Genomic DNA, 20,797 nt, shown 5'->3' with positions numbered 1-20,797 from the left:
CGCCCACACGCCTGTCACCTAGCATGTGCATTACCTCCAAATAGTCACATGACACACAAATCCAGGGTTTCATACCCTCAAGACTAGATTTACAACCATTACTTACCTTAATCCGAGCAAATCTCTACTCCGCAATGCCCTTGCCTCTCGAATCGGCCTCTGAGCGTCCCGAATCTAGCCACAAGCAGTACAATACCATTAATATATGCTAAAGGAATCAATTCCACAATGAAACTACTAAATTAGACTCAAAACCTGAAATTGGCTCAAACCCGGCCCCCGGGCGCACGTCTCGAAATCCGATAAAAGTCACAAAACCCGAAAGCCCATTCACTCATGAGTCTAACCATACCAAATTTACCAAAATACAACAACAAAATTCCCTTCAAAACCTCAAAAATCCATCTCAAGAACTCTTCTACTTTTTCCCCAAATTCCCCCCCCCCCCAAATTACAATTTAGATGATAAAAATCAAGATATAATCATGGAATTTAACCAAAACTAAGTGAGAAACATTTACCCCAATCAACTCCCTGAAAATCCCTTCAAATAATCGCCTAAATCCGTGGTCTCTATGTCAAAATATGAAAAATGGGCTCAAACCCTTGATTTTTGAATTTAACACTGTCTGCCCAGATTTTCTTCTTCGCGAACGCGGAAGTACCCTCACGTTCGCAAAGCACAACTGCCTCTGTCCAGAAATCCCTTCTACTCGAACGCGATCTACCACTCGCGAACGCGAACCTTTACTGAACCTTCTCTTCGCGAACGCGACCTTACCCTCGCGAACACGTAGACCAAATGAATGGGGTCCCCATCAGCCTTACTCCTCTTCGTGAATGCGACACCACTCACGCGTTCGCGATGCACACACTGCCCTACCCTTCGCGTTCGCGTCCTCACCTTCGCGAACGCGTAGAACAAAAATTCACCATCTCAGAAACACTCTTCGTGATCGCGAGGCCCTTCTCGCAAACGCGTAAGAGGAAACCAGAACCAAAATACAGCAGCAGATCGGCTATCTCACCAAGGCCAAAAATGATCCGTTAGCCACCCGAAACACACCCGAGGCCCTCAGGACCTCAACTAAACATGTCAACAAGTCATATAACATCATACAAACTTAGTCAAACCTTCGAATCACTCAAAACAATATCAAAACACCAAATTACCCTCGGATTCAAGCCTAAGAACTTCTGGACTTCCAAATTCGGCAAACAACGCCGAAACCTATTAAACCACGTCCGAATGACCTCAAATTTTGCACACAAGTCAGAAATGATACCAAAAACCTACTCCAATTTTTGTAAATCCAATCTGATCCCGATATCAAAATTTTCACTGCCGGCCAAAATCGCCTAAATTCTAGCTTTCGCCAATTCAAGCCTAATTCTACCACGGACCTCCAAATCACATTCTGGACGCGCTCCTAAGTCCAAAATCACTTAACAGAGCTAACGAAACCATTAAAATTCAAATCCGAGGTCGTTTACATATAAGTCAACGTTTGGTTGACTTTTCTAACTTAAGCTTCTACATTAGAGACTAAGTGTCTCAATTCACTCCGAAACTACTCCGGACCCGAACCAACTAACCCGATATATCATAATATAGCTGAAAAGCACAAAAGGAAGCAGAAATGGGAAAAATAGGGCTATAACTCTCGAAACGACCGGCCGGGTCGTTACACCTTCTTTCTTTGAACCAGATTTTCAATTTTTCTTGTATGAAATCGATCATTGTTAAAAGTGGCAATTCTCTTGAACGTCTCAAAACATTATTCATTGACTCAACAATATTTGTTGTTAGCATATCATATCATCGTCTTGGACAGTGTGAACGAGCCTATCTTCTTGGTGGTTCCTCCATCAAATAGTCGAATGTTTTCTTATCAACAACAGCTATTTAGGACATAAAGTCATCAAATTCTGATTGAATGTATACTCTTACAGCACTTTGAAATAGGTTTATTACAGTGTTTCTCACTCTTCTTTGCTTTAGATTCTTCTCTAAATGATATATGCAAATACCATGGTAGCACTTAGGGAAAACTTTTGCAATTCCATTTGCAATGGCCTTGTGTCGATCTGAAAAAAATATTAAATCTTTACGAATGCCAATTGCTTTTCTAAATTCTATGAAGTACCATTCATATGATTTGTTATTCTCTGAATCCTATCCTAAATGCAATAGGGAAAATCTGGTTATTTGCATCCTTTGTAACTGCCACTAATAGAACACCTCTATATTTATTTTTTAGAAATGTTCCATCAACAGCAATAAGTGGTCTACAATACTTCCACCCAGAAATTGACGCCCCATACATAAAATACATGTAAACAAACCTGTTACATTAAAAAGTAAATAAAATTTAGTTTTGCGATATGACAAGTTGAATATTAAAGGATATTACCAGATGTGTGGCCACAAACACAAAAACTTTACCTGTTTTCTGCATCTCTCTTAATATTAGTATATAATCCTGGATTTTTTTGTTCGATCATATACAAATATGATGGCAGCTGCTCATAATTTCCTTCTGTTGTTCCTCTTAATAAAGATATCCCTTTTTGAATAGCACGCCATACTTTTTCATAACCAACATCTATTCCATGTGCTTTTTTCATTTCTGAAGTGACAAACTTAGGCTTTACTTCAGTAACTATGTCTCTTAAATTGTCAATCATGTAATCTCTAATCACATTTGGAGATTCTTGTATTTGATGTGACTTTCTAATGTCAACCGAGCATTCATGTGTTCTCTGAAATCTAACTATTTTAAAAAGTGTTGATTCCTTAATTCTTGAACCTCGAATAGTACAACCACACTTTTTATCAGTACATACCAAAGAGTATCTTGTATTACTTGATCTTTTAACATAGAACTCAAAGTGCTCCTTTATTGCTGCTAAGCAAAAACATCTAATCAGAGCATTTTTGTCTTGAAAAACAGACCCCAGTTTTACATCATCAATAATGTATTTTCCTTTAGTATTATTGATGGGGATTTGTTTGCCTTTCCTTTTGCTTTCCTTTTTCTCCCTTCAATTGTTTCTAGTGTTTTAAAGTGTTGATCTTTTACAGGAATTACACTCTTATTTTTCATTGTAATTTCATAAATCGGAATGTCTTGCTCTTCTGGCATTTAAGAAACCAGCATCAGTTGCTCTTCTGGAACATATGTGGTTCCCTTCAATAACTGTTGATTGTCAATCTCCATTATTGCATTACCTTCTTGTTGTTGATCTCTAATAAAGTTTTCAGAAAGTATTTCTGATATATCAATAATAAATTTGGAACCTTTGCAGTATGGATCGTTTCTTAAAAGCATCATATAGGAAGTAAGTTCTTCATCTTTTGTCACATGTATTCCCTTGCCAGTACCTAGATTGATATTAAGCCATACTGTTGCTTCAAACTTGTTCCTGCCGAACTCCATAACTTGAAAAATCTTATTCATGAATTCATCAAATGAAGTCCCATCATTTATAAGCAAAAGCTTTATTTTATGATCTAAATACTTGTAATCTGGTATCCATTTACCATCGAAAGCAATAATCAAGAAATTTGTATGCATCCTGTATTTAATGTACACAAATAATTAGATATTAGGATTTTTATGTGTTTTATATATCAATTTAGAAAGCTCCAGTCAATTATTTGAATCACAGATACTTCCAGTATAATAAGCTGAAAGATTCTTAGTTTTTGATATTAATTAAGAAAAGTCCAACATATTATACCGGGGTTATCTTTTTGCACCATTTGATGTATTATTTTTTTTGGTTTTGAATTAAAGATCCCTCTAGTATTATATGCTGCACAGTTTGTATCTTTCACATATGTAATCATAAAAGTTTAGCATTTTATTCACAACATTAGGGAAACCTTAAAAATTTAGATGTGTTTCTTCTGGTTTGAATCACAGATACTTCCAGTATAATCTACTGGAATTTTCTGAGTTTAACATATTAAATTAAAAAAATGCAGTATTTTATACTGGTATTTTATTCTATACCATTTTATTCATAATTTTTTGTAGTAGTTTGAATGAAAGATACTTCCAGTATAATACATTGAAATTTTATGAGTTTTACATATTAATTCAGAAAGCTCCAGCGCATTATACTTGTGTTTTGTTCTGGTTTTGAATCAAGCAATGTAACACCATTTTATGCAGTATTTTTTCTGGCTTTGAATTAAAGATACCTCCAGTACTATATGCTGCAGACTTTATAGTTTTGACATATGTAATCAAAAAAGTCTAGCATTTTATTCAAGTCATTAGGGGAACCTTAAAAACTAAGATGTGTTATTCTTATTTGAATCACAGTTACTTCCAGTATAATCAGCTGGAAGTTTCTGAGTTTTAGATATTAATTAAGTAAAGTCCAGCATATTATACTGGCTTTTTGTTCTGCACCATTTTATGTTATTTTTTGTGGTTTTGAATTAAAGATACCTCCAGTACTATAGCATATGTAATTTTTTTAAAGAACTACATACATTACTTTAAATTAAATTATATTTATATATTATACAATTAAGCACAGAATAAATATTTTTCATATAAAATTTATAATAATATCAAAACAATGCAGATTTTATTAGTTACGATCTGAATTACAAATAAGAAGATATATTATATGATTAAGCACAGATTAACGCATTGAGAAAGTTTGAGATTAGCACAGATTAAAGCATTGAGAAAATTCAAGATTAGCACATATTAAAGCATTGAGATCAAACCAGACAATTCGAAGAATCAGAAGAATAATTGAGAGCTTACTTCAATCTGTAGATTACGCCGCAAGATTCTGATGAAACAGAGTGTGAGGTCGTATTGCATAAATTTATAAATAGAGTAGGGGTAATTTAGTCAATAACACTTTCCCGTACTAATTTAGTAGCTAAATAAGGTTGACTTTTGATTATGTGGCTAAATTTGATTGACCAGGCGTAAAAATGGCTATTTATGAATTTTTCGCTTTCTTAAAGGCTACTCTATTCTAAACCCTAACTCACACCTATAAAAAGGGTCACACATTTTCTTTGAAAGTATCACGAAAATCTCATAAACTCTTATGATATTCACAAAGAGATCAAGATATCAAATACTGTCTTTCTCAAGTCCGATTGTCCTTGCTCAAAATCTCAAGAAGATCCACACAAATCCTTCGCTTGAGGGATACACCATTTTGGCCCTTGATAGAAGAAACAAGAAGGAGATATCATGAGAAGTTGTTCCTTGTGATCGATCCATGCAATGCTCGACTTTCATAGAGATACAATATATTGCATGAGGGTCCACATTATCCTGCATTCGAGAAATACTCTGATTCAGTCCTCGAATCATGAAAAATAATTTAGAGATAAGAATCAAGGGAACACAGATAATTATAATCACAATTGATTAATAAAATTAATTTTTTCTTATTTTGTGATTGCAATTAATTTTTCATATCTCAAACTTTATTGCAAACAACTTAGCATGCCCGGTGAGACAAAATTTGCCCGTCATCTTTTCTCTCACAATTCAAATCGGCAAAATCTGGAGCAATTGCTATGGTGGCTGCAAGAAAAATTAACAGCACTACATGCAAAAATATCTATGATGCTGCATCCAATGAACGTGATCGTGCTGGCCCGGCGACAAGGAGCAAGCTCAGATTTGATAGAATCGATAAATATAAATACTTCATCTTCTTTAGAGATGACGATGAAGAAAAGCGAATCTTCAACATTAATGGGGACAATCTCTGGGAGCACATCTCTTGTTCTATTTAAGCCAAAGCCGTAAAACCGTATGGATGGATGAACAATCACCGAAGCCGCAGAAATGCGAGAGGGATGCGCCAAATGATTTTTCGCTGAAGTTACATTTATGGCTCTATTCCCGAGTTGCCTTCTTTCAATTGGTGATATCTCTTCATGTCTCAATATAGCTCCTGTTTAGTCCCTCAAGGCACTGTTTTGCATATTACATAAGTTATCTCATCCTTTTATAAAGGTTGTAAGCGGTAAAAGTTATATATAAAAATGATATTGGCTTTTATAAAGATTTAACCAATAAAAGTTTCCTGCCTATATGGAAATGATATTGGCTTTAAATTTCAAGAGAAGTTGAACTTTACACCTAAAAGAGCAGAAATTTATCTATCTTCTTTATCCGAAAGAGTCAAGAAATTTGAGTAACAATATTTGTGCAAACTCAAAGGAGATCTTTATTCCACGTGGGATAAATTTGACTTGGTTTATAAGTTTGATAATATTTGGACTTGTCAAGTCCAGTGTTACTGAATTTTAAAGAAGTCTCTATGTGGAAAAATTGCTTTATCAGGAAAAGGGAAGCTCAAGTACAATTTTAAATGAAGAAGCTTAATACCACATGGAAAACTTCATAGATGACTTGATATTAGCTTTAAAATGCAAGTTCCAAATTATTGAGGCTATTCTGATGAGTTCAAAATTCAACTTGGTGTAAAATCTAAGATATTTATGTGGCTAAATAAAGTGTCATTTCGAGGCAGATACTTCAAGTCTCATTTCAAGCGTGACACACGTCTTGTCACGATCCAAATTCCATCGTAGATCTCGTGATGGCCCCTAACGATATTGTTAGGCAAGTCAACGATAAACTTCCAACTTAATTATTCATTTTTAACTTTTAAAATCAAAAATTTCTTTAAATACACCAAATTAAATAGAGATCGCATGGAAACATACATACTTCTTTACAAAAATATCAAGTACGAATAATACATAAGTCACAATGATAATAATAATAATAAGTACAATGGTGAATAACCACTAGTAGCCCCCAAAACTCGGTGTCATAAGTGCATGAGCTATCTAGGGAATATACAAAATCACTACAGGTACTGTTTGAAATGAAATGGACAGAAATAATAAATAAGATAGATGGAGACTCCGGGTGCTGCAGACCGCATGGAAGGCAACTTACCACTAAGTCTCTGTGCGATGCGTCTACGCGCCCATATGACCACTGGAAGTACCTGCAGAATCAATGCAGAAGTATAGCATGAGTACGTAAATTAACGCGTACCCAGTAAATATCTAGTCTAACCTCGAAAAAGTAATGACTAGGGGTAGACTTGACACTTACTAGTGGTCAAAATAATAAAATACATAAAGTAGACAGGTATGAAACACAACAAGTAACAACGAAACAAATAAGCTTTAATAATAAATTTCCAATCATGGATCATTATGAAATCACTAAAATACCACAATTGGCGTCGTAGGGACTAAATCAATTGATACCAATACCAAATCAAATCTCAAGTGTTTCGCACGAGTCTGCTGAGGAGAACGGCCCGATCCTATAAGAATATCTTATAATACTACCGAGGATGTGACGACCTGATAGGTCATTTTGATTACTAACCCTTATTTCTGTATTCCGAGACCCCCTGTAACTTCATTTGATATTTCTTAGTTTGCGTGTGTGGTCCGCGTCACTTCTCAAAAAGCTTTTATATGAAATTTTGTTAAAAATAAAAATTTTGACTAAAAATGAGGCTAGAGTTGACCACGGTCAACATTTTAGGTAAACGACTCTGGATCGGTATTTTAATTATTCTGATAGGTTCGTATTATGATTTTGGACTTGGACGTATGCCCGGAATTGAAATCGGAGGTTCCTAGGTTGATTTGGCTTGTTTTACCAAAGGTTAGTAATTTAAAAGTTTCAAAATTTCTTAGGTTTGACCGTAGGTTGACTTTAAGGTTATCGGGTTTGAATTTTTCTTTTGGGACATGGAAGAGGTCCGTTTTGTTATTATAAACTTGTCTGCAAAATTTGATGCAATTCTGAGTTGGTTTGATAGGATTCAGACGCTTGGTTGTGATTCTAGATATTCTTGAGTTTTTCTTTAAATTTCATGCATTTTGATGTCTGATTTGTGGTTTTAGAAATTATTTCAGTGTTTTGATTGCGCGAGCAAGTTCTTATGATATATTTATACTTGTGTACATGTTTGATTTGGATCCCGAGGGGCTCGGGTGAGTATCGGGTGTGTATCGGATGGGTGTTGGATGACTTGAACTAGCTGGTGCACTGTTGTTTCTGGTACTGGTCTACAGATTTCGCATTTGCAAGGTCTGGCTCGCAAATGCGAGCCTCGCTTTTGCGATCAAGACATCACATTTGTGAGCTGGGTAATCTCACAATTGTGAGGAAAGGGTTCGCATTTGCGAACTAACTGAGACCGCATTTGCGATCTCAGAGTCGCATTTGCGACGCAGAAGTTCTGAGGGGGGAGCTTCGCATTTGCAAAGTAATTATTCGCATTTGCGAAGGGGGAAAGTTTGCATTTGCGAACATTTTGTCGCATTTGCGACTTTTGGGATTCTGATGAACTCAATACCTAGTATAGATTATTCTCCAAATCTCATCGATTAGAGAGTAGATACTAAAGATTCTCTTGTAGGTAATTCTCTTTGTCTTCAATTTTTGTCGAACTTGAAGTGTAAAATTTCGTATTTAAGGTTTCATATTTTACAAAAAAGTATTTATTGTTGTTTTGCTTCTTTATTGATTTCAGTTCAAAAAATAACTTTTGAACACACTGAGGATTTTTCATGGAGGTTAGTTACAATAATCTCCTATTAAGTACGAAGAAGGTATTATGACAGATTATTTGATATTGATATTGACAGATTTTCGCATTTTGAGTTTCTATATTATGTCAAAGAAATTGGTTATAATTGTGAAACATATTTTATTTATGTGAGACCACGCAAGTCTAGTAGTTTTGTAATTTTAACAGATAATGATATTATGGGTATTGTACCTTTATTAAAAATAAGGATATATTTGAAGTCTATGTGTCCCACTCTATTGATGAACCAATAATGGTCTCTCCAGCTATTGAATATGTAAGCCATGTGAGTGCGAAATCTAGTGTGTCTTTTGATAAAGAGTGAAATCAAAGTGTTCGGGGCAGTGAAAGTTTAGGATTTGAAGAACCACAAACTAGTGTGCCTGTTGCTGATAGTGTCTCTGGTAAGGATGAGTGTGGTCCTTCTAATGCTAATGATGTTTCATTAGTTGAATCTGATGTGGACAGCAGTGACAACCGTTCATATTCAGAACATGAAGAGTTGTCTGAGAAAGTGGAAGAAGATTATGGTAGTGATGTTGATGAGGAGTATATGAGTTTAAGAGAAGAGAGGAAGAAGGTGCAGAGAGGGAAGAGGAAGGAGAAAGAGACTGAAGCTAGACATGCTGAGTTAGGTAAAAAGGGTCTAGATCTGTGATATGATGAGTATGCAGCTAGGAAGAAGAACACTTTAGAGGGTAAGATTGTAGGAGATGAGTCATATTATCCCTCAGATGAAGCTGGTAGCTTTGAAACAGATCCAGATGAAACTGCTTATGATGAAAGTGAAGACGAAGTCGAACAACTAGTAAGATCAAGAAGAAAGATAAAAAATAGGGTTGTCTTTGATCCTAGTTGTAAGTTAATTTGGGAAACTGGCCTTGCTTTTGAAAGTGTTAGACTTTTCATGTGTTTTCAATATCAAATCTAGGATTTCTATAGTAGAAATTAGAGATTTGGGTAGAAATTGGAGATTTTGTAAAATTGAGATTTAAACCTCAAATTGAGGTCAAATTTCGATACAAATTACATAACCGGGCTTGGGGTGAATGGGTAACCGAATTTTGGTCTGAATATCGGGTTTTGACCAAGCGTGCCTGGGGTTAACTTTTGTTGACTTTTTTCAAATTCATTAAAGATTGAATTTCACTCATGAGTAGTTTCTAAAGCTTATTTTGAATTATTTGATCAATAATTTGTTAGATTTGGTTGGTTTGGAGGCTTGTTAGAAGGCAAGACTGTGGTTAGTTGATTGACTTGATTGTAGAGTGAGGTAAGTATTGTGGTTAACCTTTACTTGAGGGAATTAAGACTTGTTGGTGTTTTTGCTACATGAATTATGTGTGGGAACGACGTATATGTAAGATGACGAGTATACATGCATTGTTATTGGGTTAAAGCATACGGGTGGAAATTATTTTATTGTATTATGTATTTTAATGACTATGCTTTCCACGCCCTAGTTAGATTATTACTTCTTTAATTGTTCGCCTTTATCTATTATTTATTCTAAAGTTGTTGGGATTTCGAAAGTTGAGTTGAATTATCATTACACTATGATTGCAGTGAACTTGCTTCCCACCTTGATTTGCTATTTTGGATTAGTGTTGTTGCTTGGTGAGGAAAAGTGAAAAGCACGAAGGGTGTTGACGTGCCTATTTGCATACAATATCATTTATTTGAGAGATTGTGAGGATTAAAGAACGAAGGGTGATATTGTACATTTGATTGCTTATATCATTTATCATATCATGTGAAGAAGAGAGTAAAAGCAGGAAAGGTGATACCGTACCATTTCATTTATGATATTACATGGTGATAATGAGAGTAAAAGCACGAAAGGTGATGTCGTGCCATTATTGATTTTATTGCTTTACTTTATTTCCGGATTGATAATTTTATTGGTTGCATTGTTGTTGTTTTCGCAAAAAGGCTATTTGGTAATTTTGTACTTGCCATTCTTATCATACTCCCCTTTCTACATGTCCTCTTCCAGCTAATAATTTAATTGTCCTAATTGTTATTTTGTTGCTCTATGTATATACCTATACATGATTTACATAGGTTTCTTGTCATAGCCTCGTCACTACCTCGTCGGTGTTAGGCCTGACACTTACAGAGTACATTGGGTCGGTTATACTCAGTCTACGCTCCTGCACTTCTTGTGCAGATACTAGTATTGGTCCCAGCGGTGTCTAGTGGTATCTTCTGCTCGGATCATATCTACAACGGAGACTTGAGGTAGGGCTGCTGGCATTCGCAGTCCCTGAAGTCCCCATCTATTTCTATCTTTATTGTTTATCTCATTTCGAACAGTTGTATCTCATTCAAAACATACTTGTAGACTTCTAATTGCTCATGTACTGGTGACACCAAATTTCTGGGATTAGAATAGACTGTGTTATGTTATGAGTTTATTTTACGTGTTACAACTTTAATTATCGTTAATAATTGTTATTACTTTACTTTAAACTTTTAAGATGTTAAATTTGTTATCTAATATTGGCTTGCCTAGCTAGTAGACATTAGGCGCCATCACGACCCTGAGTTTGGGAATTCAGGTCGTGATAAGTTGGTATAAGAGCACTATGTTGCCTAGGTCTCACGAGTCATGAGCAAGCTTAGTAGAGTCTGGAGGATTGGTACGGAGACGTTTGTACTTATATTTAGAGGCTATAGAGCTCTAGGAAAAATTTCACTTCTTTCTTTCTCTATCGTGCGATTTTATTCTATCACTGAAGTTTGAATCATTTCATTCTTGTTCTCTCGTAGATGGTGAGAACATGCACAATATCCACGGGCGGTCAGGAGCCAGAGCCCTTGGTTTCTGCCACTACCAGGGATAGAGGTCGGGGCCTAGGTCGAGCCAAAGGCAGAGGCAGAGCTCAACCTAGAGCACGTGCATCAACACTTATTCTAGAGCCTCATATCAAGCATAATGAGGAGGTTTCTGTTCAAACCGTGCCAGTTGGACCAGCTCAGGTCCCGGAGGGATTTATTGCTACCATGGTACTTCAGGACACTTTAGTCCACTTGGTGGAACTTATGGAGAGCGTGGCTCAGATCGGTGCATTTTCGGTGGCACCAGTTATCGCTCAGGCTGGGGGAGGAGCACAGACTCCCGCTACTCACACATCAGAGCAGATGGCTCACGAATATCAAACTCCAGCAGTTCCGCCAGTTGGGGTAGCTCAGCCTATTGTTGCTACACAAATTGGGGAGAGGCCCGCGATGTCTTCTGAGGGGTTGATGAGATTGGAAATTCTCACAAAGTTATTTCCTATTCGCTTTGGTGGCATACCTTCTGAGGACCCACATTATTTCATTTACCGTTTCCACGAGATGTTGCGCAACATAGGTATTGTGGAGTCCAATGGAGTCGACTTTGCAGTCTTTCAGATGAGTGGTTCTGCCAAGAGATGGTAGCAGGATTACAAGCGGAGCAGACCAGCAGGTTCACCGCCACACAGTTGGGATCAGTTCTCACAATTATTTTTGGAGAAGTTCATTCCTTTCACTCTAAGAAAGGAGTACCGCAGGCAGTTTGAGCGCCTTTAGCAGGGTAGCATGACTGTTACCCAGTATGCAACCAGATTAGGGGATTTAGCTCGCCATGCGGTTGTCTTGCTTCCTATTGAGAGGGATAAAGTGAGGAGATTCATTGATGGTCTTACTTTTGGTATCATGATACAGATGGCCAAGGAGATCGGGGATGATATTTCTTTCCGGCGGGTAGTAGAGATTCTTAGACGGATCGAGATGATTCGTTGTCAAGATAGTGAGGCGGTGTCTGAGGAGAGGCCTCTTCATTTTTGTGGTTTCAGTGGTGTCACGACCCAAAATCCGACTAGTCGTGATGGTACCTAACCCAACCCGCTAGGTAAGCCAATTAACCACTAACCAATTCCAATAACAATTAATAAAGCAATTAAGTAAAGAAATATCTGAATCTAATACATTCCCCAAGGACTGGTAGTACAAATAATGAGCTTCTAAGAATAGAGTTTACAAAGCGGAAATGAAATAAATACATCGTCTGTTTGAAAAGTACATAAACAGAGTTTTACAGATCTAAAGCTACCACGAACAGGAGGCAGCTACAACCGAGATGCAGGTACATCTTCAATCCAGCTCTCATCGATCACAGCAACATCAGCAGCCAACATCTTCACGCAAGGTGCAGAAGTGTAGTATGAGTACAACCGACCTCATGTACTCAATAAGTAACAAACCTAACCTTAGGTTGAAAGTAGTGACGAGCTTGTACCAAGTTCGGGTCCACACCAATAGCCAACAACAATCCATAACAACTTAAAGCAAATAATACAAGAAGTAACTCAGAGATAAAAATGCTCAGCAAAATCATGATTTTTGAAAATGGTTCTGCCTTTCAAGTACATCACTAAAAACCCAAATCATTTACCGAAGTTGCCAAAAATATGAATAAGTTTGAAAATAATATTTTTTCCCAAAATCCTTTCAATAATAAATAAGATGTTTCATTTTCAGATAGCATAAGGAAGGTACTTCTCTATGCCTACATGTCAAGATACAAGTAAAATCATAAATATCTCCAAAACTGGGTAGCAGAAGGAAATGCACCTCTATGCATGTATCTCAAGTACGCATGTCAAATGCAATGCATCTCGATGATGAGCTCATGTACTCACACTCTCAGAGTACTCAATCTCACTGTCTCGCATTCTCTCTCACTATGCTCAGCACACTCAAACACTCAGCGTTGTACCATACCCATTGCGGCATGTAGCCCAATCCCTATTTATAGTCGACTACACTCACTGGGGGTGTGCAGACTCCGGAGGGGCTCCTTTCAGCCCAAGCGCTATAATCCGCACGGACAACTCACGTGCTGTACGGACAACTCACGTGCAATAATATCAATATCTGGAATCGCACGGACAACTCACGTGCTGCACGGACAACTCACATGCTATAGTGAAAACATCCTCACAAACAGGCCCCCGGCTTCACTCAGTCATTAATCTCTCCAGTCTCACTCACGGGCTCATAATGTCATGAAACTAGACCGACAAAAATGATATGATGTATCGATAAATAACTGAGACTAAGATATGATATGAATACATGAATATGACTGAGTACGAAATATCAATGAAATCAGTGAGATGACAGTAAGAAACGACCACTATGGGTCCAAACAATATCGGCATAAAGCCTAAACATGATATCTAGCATGATTTACAGCTCAATTGCTTTATCACATGGTGAAAACACGGATATCAACAAAATAGGGCCAATATTTAGTGCCATAGAAATAACAGAGTCCCAATTCACATAGTGCACGCCCACACACCCGTCACCTATCATGTGCGTCACCTCAACACAAATCACATAACACGTATTTCGGGGTTTCATACCCTCAGTTCCAAGATTAGAAGAGTTACTTACCTCGAACAAGCTAATTCCAACACCGAACAAGCCAAGCGATGCTACAAAATTTATAAAATCAAACAACCCATTCAATTAAAAGTCCAACCATATTAGTTTCACTCAAATCCGACTCCAATTCGATGTTCAAAACTCAAATATTCATATTATGAAACTTTAGGCCAAAACCCCCAATTTCCTCTATACAATTCACAATCTAATTACCAAAAATGAAGGTAGATTCGTGATATAAGATCAAAAATGAGTGGAGAACACTTACCCCAGTCCACAATATGAAAATTGCTCCAAGAATCGCCTCAATCTGAGCTTGGAAATGTTAAAATGAAGCCAAAATTATGAACCCTTGTATTTATCATTCTGCCCAGCACTTTCGCACCTGTGGCACATTAGCTGCTTCTATGGCATCGCATTTGTGACCAAAACACCCTTCTACGGAGAAGCACTGGAGGTCTGCCTTCACACCTGCGGTAAAATACCCGCATCTGCGCACTCGCAGGTGCGCGCCCACTTGTCGCTTCTGCGCTTCCAGTCCGCTTATGCGCTCAACTCACCGCATCTGCGCCTTCGCAGATGCGAAGCAATCTCTGCTTCTGCAGAACCCTGCTCCCACCAATATTTCTGCTCCTGCGACCCCTTCGTCGCTTCTGCGACCCTTGCAACTGCGCAAACCAGCCGCAGGTGCGGTCACACCAGAACAAGCAATCTTAGCAAAATTCCAAAATGCAATGAAATGATCCGAACTTCGTTCGAAACTCACTCGTGCCTCTAGGGACCCGTCCGAATATACCAACAAGTTCCATAACACAATACAGACCTACTCGAGGCCTCAAAACACACATAACAATATTAAAACGATGAATCACACCTCAAATCGAAATCATTGAAATTTGAACTTTCAAATTCAAAAACTTGTGCCGAAACATAGCAAATCAAATCCGGAATGACTTCAAAATTTGCGCCCAAGTCCCAAATAACATAACAAAGCTATTCCAATTCCCGTAATCACAATCCAAATTTGATATCAAAAAGTCCACTCCCGGTCAAACTTTTTAAAATTTCAACTTTCGCCATTTTGAGCCAAATTCAACTACGGACCTCCGAATCACAATCCGGACGCGCTTCTAAGTCTGAAATCACCAAACGGAGCTAATGGAACAATCAGAACTCCGTTCTGGGTTCAAATTCACAAAAGGTCAAACTTGGTCAACTCTCCCAATTTAAAGCTTCTAGCCGAGAATCATTTTTTCAAATCAATTCTGAATAACCTGAATACCAAAACTGATGATTCATATAAGTCATATTACATCATACGGAGCTACTCATGCCCTCAAACAACCGAGCAAAGTATAAATGATCAAAATGACCGGTCGGGTCCTTACAAGTCGTGCCTCATCTTGGGGCATAGGTTCATTTGGTATAGGCCACCCTTCCAGGCCGGTTCAGTTAACACTCCAGGAATCCCTCGGTGCTTCAGGTAGTTGTGGTTCTTATGGGTATTGTCCTGAGTAGCTAGCCTACTGTGCACCTTCAGCTCTTTTCAGTGCACCTTCGATCCAGAGTTATCAGGGTGGTTAATCAAGTCGACAAGGTTAGTTGTAGGGTCAGCAGTCACAACAATCGAGGACTTGTTATACTTGTGGAGATTCGAGGCACGTCACGAGGTTTTTGCCCTAGGTCACAGGGCAGCATGCCACAACAGAGTTCTCGTGCCATGATTCCGGCACCGGTTGCTCCACTGCCCACTTAGCCAGCTAGAGGTAGGGGTCAGGCTGCTAGGGATGGAGGTCAGACCATTAGAGGTGGAGTCCAGACAGCTAGAGGCCTTCTGAGAGGTGGAGGTCAGAGTGGTAGGGCTCAGCACCGTTTTTATGCATTCCCAGCTAGACCTGAGGCAGAGTCATCTGATGCCGTCATCACAGGTATTATTCCGGTTTGCCATAGAGATGCTCAGTTTTATTTGATCCGGGCTCTACTTATTCATATGTGTCATCCTATTTTGCTTCATATATGGTTATGCCTCGTGATTCCTTGAGTGCGTCTGTTTATGTGTCCATGCCTATAGGAGATTCTATTATGGTAGATCGTGTTTATCGCTCGTGTGTGGTTTTTATCGGGAGCTTTGAGACTAGGGTAAACCTTCTACTTTTGGATATAGTAGACTTTGATTTTATCTTGGGCATGGATTGGCTACCACATTATCAAGCTATTTTGGACTATCATGCCAATATGGTGACCTTAGCGATGCCAGGGTTGCCTCGATTAGAGTGGAGGGGGACTCTTAGCCATTCTAATAGTAGGGTTATTTCTTTTGTGAAGGTTCAGCATATGGTCGAGAAGGGGTGTATAGCATATTTGGCCTATATCCGTGATCCTAGTGCGGAGGTTCCTTCCATGGATTTAATAACAGTTGTGCACGAATTCCTAGAGGTATTTAGTATAGATATTTTGGGGATGCCTCCCAATAGAGATATCAATCTCTGTATTGACTTGGTTCCGGGCACTCACCCCATTTCTACTACATCATACAGTATGGCCCCCGTTGAGTTGAAGGAATTGAAGGAGCAATTGCAGGATTTGCTTGATAAGGGATTCATTAGACCGAGTGTCTCGCCTTGGAGTGTAACAGTGTTGTTTATGAAGAAGAATGATGGAATGATGAGGATGCGTATCGACTATCGAGAGTTAAATGAAGTCGTATCAAGAACAAATATCCATTGATGACTTATTTGATCAGCTTCAGGATGCCAAGGTGTTTTCCACGATTAATTTGAGATCTGGCTACCATCAATTGAAGATTAGGGCATTGGATGTCCCTAAGACATCTTTTCAAACTTGGTATGGTCACTACGAGTTCTTAGTGATGTCATTTGGCTTGACAAATACTCCAGCAGTCTTTATGAATTTGATGAACTAGGTTTTCAAGCCCTATCTGGATTCTTTTGTAATCATCTTCATTGATGATATTTTGGTCTACTCCCGCAGTCGAGAGGATCATGATCAGCATCTTCGGATCATACTTCAGACTCTGAAGGATAGTCAGTTATATGCCCTATTTTCAAAGTGTGAGTTCTGGTTGGACTCGGTTGCCTTTTTGGGCCATGTTTTATCTTCTGAGCGCATTAAAGTGGATCCTAAGAAGATTGAGGTAGTTCAGAATGGCCTAGACCTACTTCAGCTATAGAGACTCAGAGCTTCTTGGGTTTGGCAGGTTATTATCACCGGTTCGTGAAGGGGTTTTCATCTATCTCAGCTCCATTGACCAAGTTGACCCAGAAGGGTGCTCTTTTCAGATGTTCTGAAGAGTGTGAGCTGAGCTTTTAGAAGCTCAAGACTGCATTGACTACAACCCCAGTGCTGGTATTGCCTACGAGTTCGGGATCTTACACCATGTATTGTGATGCATCGCGTATTAGGCTTGGCGCGGTATTGATGCAGGATGATAGGGTAATTGCCTATGCGTCACGGCAGTTGAAGGTTCATGAGATGAATTACGTTGTTCATGACTTAGAGTTGGCATCCATTGTTCACGCATTGAAGATTAGGAGGAACTATTTGTACGACATTTATTGTGAAGTCTATGCCGACCATAGGAGTCTGCAGCACCTGTTCAAGTAGAAAGACCTTAATTTGCGACAACGGAGATGGCTAGAGTTGCTAAAAGACTAAGATATTACCATATTATATCATCTAGGGAAGGAAAATGTAGTGGCCGATGCACTGAGTAAGAAGGAAGAGAGCATGGGTAGTTTGGCAAATTTAACGGTTACTGAGAGTCCATTAGCCATAGATGTTCAGGCTTTGGCCAACCAGTTTGTAAGATTGGATATTTTGGACCCTAGTCGAGTTCTTGCTTGTGTTGTGGCACAGTCTTCGTTGTTGGAGTGTATCAAGACTCGCCAATTTGATGATCCTCACTTGTTGGTGTTGAAGGATACGATGTAGCGGGGTGGTGCTAAGGAGGTTGCGATTGGTGATGATGGTGTTACGCGGCTTCAGGGCCATATTTGTGTTCTGAATGTTGATGGGTTAAGAGCGTTGATCCTCGAGGAGGCTCACAGTTGGCGCTATTGTATTCACACAGGGGTCATGAAGATGTGTCGTGACTTGAAATTACACTATTGGTGGCGGAGAATGAAGAAAGACATTGTTGCCTATGTATCTCGGTGTTTGAATTGTCAACAGGTGAAGTATCAACATCAGAAACGGGTGGATTGACTTAGAGATTGGATATACTTGAGTGGAAGTGGGAGCACATTACTATGGATTTTGTGGTAGGATTACCACGGACATGGAAGAAGTATGATGCAGTTTGGGTTATTGTGGACCGATTGACTAAGTCCGCGCACTTCATTCTGGTGGCAACTTCCTATTCTTCTGAGCGGTTGGATCGGGTTTATATTCAGGAGTTTATCCGCCTGCATGGCGTGCCGATTTCCATCATCTCTGACCGAGGCACGTAGTTCACATTGCATTTTTGGAGAGCCGTGCAGCGTGAGTTGGTCATGCGGTTGAGCTGAGCACAACGTTTCATCCTCAGACGAACGGACAGTCCGAGCGCACCATTCAGATCTTGGAGGACATGTTATATGCCTGTGTTATGGATTTTAGAGGTTCATGGGACCAGTTCTTACCTCTTGCAGAGTTCGCCTACAATAATAGTTACCAGTCGAGTATTCAAATGGCACCATATGAGGCTTTATATGGGAGGCGATATTGTTTGCCGATTGGTTGGTTTGAGCCCGAAGAGGCTAGGTTGTTAGGCACTGATTTGTTAAGTTGATTCAGGACTGGCTTCATACCACACAATCTAGACAGAAGAGTTATGCTGATCGGAAGGTTCGGGATGTAGCTTATATGGTGGGTGAGAAGATTCTTCTCTGAGTGTCGCCTATGAAGGACGTGATATGGTTTAGGAAGAAGGGCAAGTTGAGCCTGAGGTTTATTGGGCCATTTGAGATTTTAGAGAGAGTTGGGGAGGTTTCCTATAGGCTTGCATTGCCTCCTATCCAATCAAGAGTACATCTGATATTCCATGTTTTCATGCTTTAGAAGTACTTTGAGGACAACTCACATGTTTTGGACTTCAGCACTGTTCAGCTTGATGAGAATTTAGCCTATGAGGAGGAGTAGGTGTCCATTCTAGCACGGTAGGTTCGAAAGTTGAGATCTAGGAGTTTTTCATCTGTAAAAGTGCATTGGAGAGGTCAGCCGATCGAGGCAGCTACTTGGGAGTCCGAGTCCGATATGTAGAGTAGATACCCCCACCTCTTCACCAGTCCAAGTACTTTTTTATGTCCGTTCGAGGACGAACGTTTTATTTAGAGGTTGAGAATATGACGACCCGATAGGTTGTTTTGAGTACTAGCCCTTATTTTCGTATTCTGAGACCTCCCGTAGCTTTATTTGATGTTTCTTGGTTTGCGTGCATGGCCAGTGTCTCTTTTCGAAAAGCTTTTATATGAAATCTTGTTAAAAATGGAAATTTTGACTAAAAATAAGGCTAGAGTTGACTACGGTCAATATTTTTGGTAAATGACCCCGAATTGTTTTTTTGACTATTCTAGTAGGTTCGCATTGTGATTTTGGACTAGAGTATATGCCCGCAACTGAAATTGGAGGTACCTAGGTTGATTTGGCTTGTTTTGCCGAAGATTAGCAATTTGAAAGTTTGGAAACTTCCTAAGTTTGATCGTGTGTTGACTTTATGGCTATCGGGTTCAGATTTTAGTTTTGGGACTTGGAATAGGTCCATTTTGTTATTTGTAACTTGTCTGCAAAATTTGGTGCAATTCGGAGTTGGTTTGATAGGATTTAGACGCTTGGTTGTGATTCTAGAGCTTCTTGAGTTTTCCTTTAAATTTCATACGTTTTGATGTCCGATTTGTGGTTTTAGACGTTATTTTGATGTTTTAATTGTGCTAGCAAGTTAGTATATTGTTTTTAGACTTGCATACATGTTTGGTTTCGAGCCTAAGGGGCTTGGGTGAGTTTCGGGTGTGTATCGAATGAGTGTTGGATGACTTGAACTAGCTGGTGCACTGCTGTGTCTGGTGTTGGTCTGCCGCATTTGCGAGGTCTGGCTCGCAAATGCAAACCTTGCTTTTGTGATCAAGACATCGCATTTGCGAGCAGGGTCCTGGGCTGGATTTGCGAGGAAAGGGTTCGCATTTGCGAACTAGCTGAGATCGTATTTGCAATCTCAGAGTCGCATTTGCGATGCAGAAGTTCCGAGGGGTGAGCTTCACATTTGCGAAGTAATTATCCGCATTTGTGAAGGGGGCAGTTCGCATTTGCGAACATTTTTGTCGCATTTGCGACTTTTGGGCTTTAGATGCAAAGTTTGCATTTACGACCTTTATTTCGCATTTGAAATGTTCGCAATTGTGAACTAAAGTTCTCAATTGCGACATTCACAGCTGGGTAAAAGAGGGAAAAATCGGGACTTAGCTCATTTTACACCATTTCTCAACCCTAAATATTCTAGAGGCGATTCTTCAAGAGAACTTTCTTCCCAAATTCATTGGTAAACAACTTTAATCCATTTCCTTTCAATTACACAATACTTTTCATGTGTTTTCAATATCAAATCTAGGATTTCTATGGTAGAATTAGTAATTTGGGTAGAAATTGTGGATTTTATAAAATTGAGATTTAGACCTCAAATTGAGGTCGAATTTTGAAACAAATCACATAACCGGGCTCGGGGGTGAATGGGTAACCAGGTTTTGGTCCAAATCTCGAG

General features: G+C 38.9%; 1 protein-coding gene across 1 annotated transcript; it reads right to left on the bottom strand.

The window, feature by feature from the left end:
* Window positions 1-2,162: 2,162 nt before the first annotated feature.
* LOC142168176 (uncharacterized) lies at window positions 2,163-2,688 on the bottom strand. The gene is made up of 2 exons (XM_075228835.1): window positions 2,447-2,688; window positions 2,163-2,346 (listed from the first exon to the last, which is right to left on the bottom strand). The coding sequence occupies exons 1-2, from the start codon at window positions 2,686-2,688 to the stop codon at window positions 2,163-2,165; spliced, it is 426 nt and encodes a 141-aa protein (XP_075084936.1).
* Between the last annotated feature and the right edge of the window lie 18,109 nt (window positions 2,689-20,797).

This window comes from Nicotiana tabacum, chromosome 13 (genome assembly GCF_000715075.1).
Source record: "Nicotiana tabacum cultivar K326 chromosome 13, ASM71507v2, whole genome shotgun sequence".
NCBI classification, from domain to species: Eukaryota; Viridiplantae; Streptophyta; class Magnoliopsida; order Solanales; family Solanaceae; genus Nicotiana; species Nicotiana tabacum.
This window is presented reverse-complemented; position numbering and strand designations above follow the sequence as displayed.

Bases quoted from the DNA above. Each gene is read 5' to 3' on its own strand.
- LOC142168176 (XM_075228835.1), bottom strand. From the start codon at position 2,688: ATGATTGACAATTTAAGAGACATAGTTACTGAAGTAAAGCCTAAGTTT. The intron at 2,347-2,446 runs GTAAAGTTTTTG...TTAATGTAACAG, and splicing joins AAGAGAGATGCAGAAAACAG to GTTTGTTTACATGTATTTTA.